We start from the raw sequence: 2035 nt of genomic DNA, 5'->3' as shown, positions 1-2035 counted from the left end.
TCTATTCAAATGGTTTGTTGTGTCTCAGTGTTTGTCTTAGTACCAGAAGCATGAAAATACAGATATAAAACTGTGAGATAATATGTAACAAAGATTTGAGAGACAATGGGTTATGACCAGTTTCCACTGGAAAAGGCATACAGTGCTAATCTACCATGGATAGTTTCTTAAATGAGCAAAAAATTGAACGGACATTTTGAAGTTTCCTGTTTCTTCACCGAAGCAGAGTAATGTTGAATGCCAAGCCCAGCATAACACTTTAATTTCTGGGCCAACTGTATTATTATGCAAATATCCCCATGAGCAGATCTTAAATATTCAACCTTTCAACTGAATTCCTTGGAGAATAATATTCTTGCCTCTTATCAGGTTAGAATTAAGTGAGATGAATTCTGATGTGTAAGAGAAGTACAGTAACATTAATAAAGTTACATAAATGTAAATAATCGAGATTGGTTGGTTGGTTTGGTTTTTTGCTCCTTTTGCATGTATTATTGAGTGCTCTATTGCTGGTGCAGTTAAAGCCCCTGCTGAAGTCACTTGGCCTTTTTTGACTAAAAGGAATTTACAATCAGCCTTAAATTTTGAGCTGTCAAAACTAGTGAATTTTTTTTCCCCTCTTTTTTTTTTTTTTCTTTGCTTGCTAAGGCCCAGAGATGAAGGGTTTTTTTTTTTTTTTTTTTTTTTTTATGTGTTTTGGATCTGCCCCAGGTTTTTTTTTGCAACTGTAAGAGGAGAACGCTCATGTTCTCTGTAAGGTGCTGTTTGGATCCTGAACCTATTTTAGGCCATTGCATTTCTCGGAGGTCAATGGTAAGATGCTGATTTACATCAGCTGAAGTTCTTGCCAAGAGTTGTGTGGTAGGCTGGATCCTCTCCTCTAAAAACTAATTGGAGGCCATCAAACTTAATTTTGGCTGGTTTAGGTTCAATCTGTCTCTCTGAAAGACCGGTAAAGCTTTCCTGCTTTTCACTTCACTTAGATTTCAGTTGTAACGTATAATGCTGGCTTTCAGTTGTAATTTCAAAGTGTATGCAATGCAAAGCGCTATATCCGGACCAGATTGGACAATAGGGTGTGCCTGCATATACATCTGTATGTAATTCCCTTGCTTGTGCTCAGTGATGTAAACCACTTTTGATGTCGGGAATATTAAGAAACCCTGTGTACCCCCAGGCCTACAATAGAGAAAAGGCTCAGCTCCTTCCCCGGTGAGGCTCTGCTATAGTACCAGTGATTGACGAAGGTGCTGCCTGTCTTCCAAGCAGTCTTCTTCATTTTATGCGCAGGCTGAAAGGGTTTCATATGCAAAATCTGTCAGGTACTTCAAATCCTACTGTTTGGCTTTATTTTACAGGTGATGAATGTTTGTATGAAAGCTTTCCTGAACTTCCTTTGGAGGAAGCACCAGAAGCTGATGGAGAGGCTCCAAATGTCCAGTGTCCAGCATCCATCAGCATCCAAGAGCCATCTTCTCCAGCAACCTCCAGTGAAGCTTTCACACCAAAGGAAAGCTCTCCTTACAAGGCTCCAATATATATTCCTGATGACATTCCCATTCCTTCAGAGTTTGAGCTCCGAGAATCCAACGTTCCTGGAGCGGGATTAGGGATATGGACTAAAAGGAAGATTGAAGCAGGGGAAAAATTTGGCCCTTTTGTAGGAGAGCAGCAGCCACACCTTAAAGATCCCAGTTACGGTTGGGAGGTAAGATACTGTGTACATTCTTTCGGTCTGTTGAACTCTCTTGCGTGTCTATAAACACAGAACTATTTGCAGAATTTGAGTCCTGTCCTGCAGCAGTTGGGGAATATTTGTATGCATGAAGACTGCTTTTTGGCCTTTCACGTCTTTCTGGGTAGAAACAAGTGTAAATTAAAAAAGGAAAAAACGCAGGAATTATTGTTGTTCTTCATGCATGAAACGTGTCTGGGTATTGGCAGTTGATGCCTTGTTTGGGGAGAAAGGAGGAATAAGTTGTATTGTTGGAACATTTCAGTACCATTTTTAGCCTGCTCTTGGAGAGTCCTGCAG

At 40.1% G+C, this 2035-nt stretch overlaps 1 protein-coding gene across 1 annotated transcript; it reads left to right on the top strand.

The window, feature by feature from the left end:
- Positions 1–1358: 1358 nt before the first annotated feature.
- LOC104405005 (MDS1 and EVI1 complex locus protein MDS1-like) lies at positions 1359–1708 on the top strand (the record flags this gene model as incomplete). The annotated part of the gene is made up of 1 exon (XM_010013585.1): positions 1359–1708. A coding segment is annotated over one exon (350 nt), but the record flags the coding sequence as incomplete, so codon positions are not given.
- Positions 1709–2035: the final 327 nt, after the last annotated feature.

This window comes from Nestor notabilis, unplaced genomic scaffold (assembly GCF_000696875.1).
Source record: "Nestor notabilis isolate BGI_N333 unplaced genomic scaffold, ASM69687v1 scaffold34544, whole genome shotgun sequence".
In the NCBI taxonomy this organism is placed as follows: Eukaryota; Metazoa; Chordata; class Aves; order Psittaciformes; family Psittacidae; genus Nestor; species Nestor notabilis.
The sequence above is the reverse complement of the archived record's forward strand: the minus strand, read 5'-3'. Positions and strand labels throughout refer to the sequence as shown.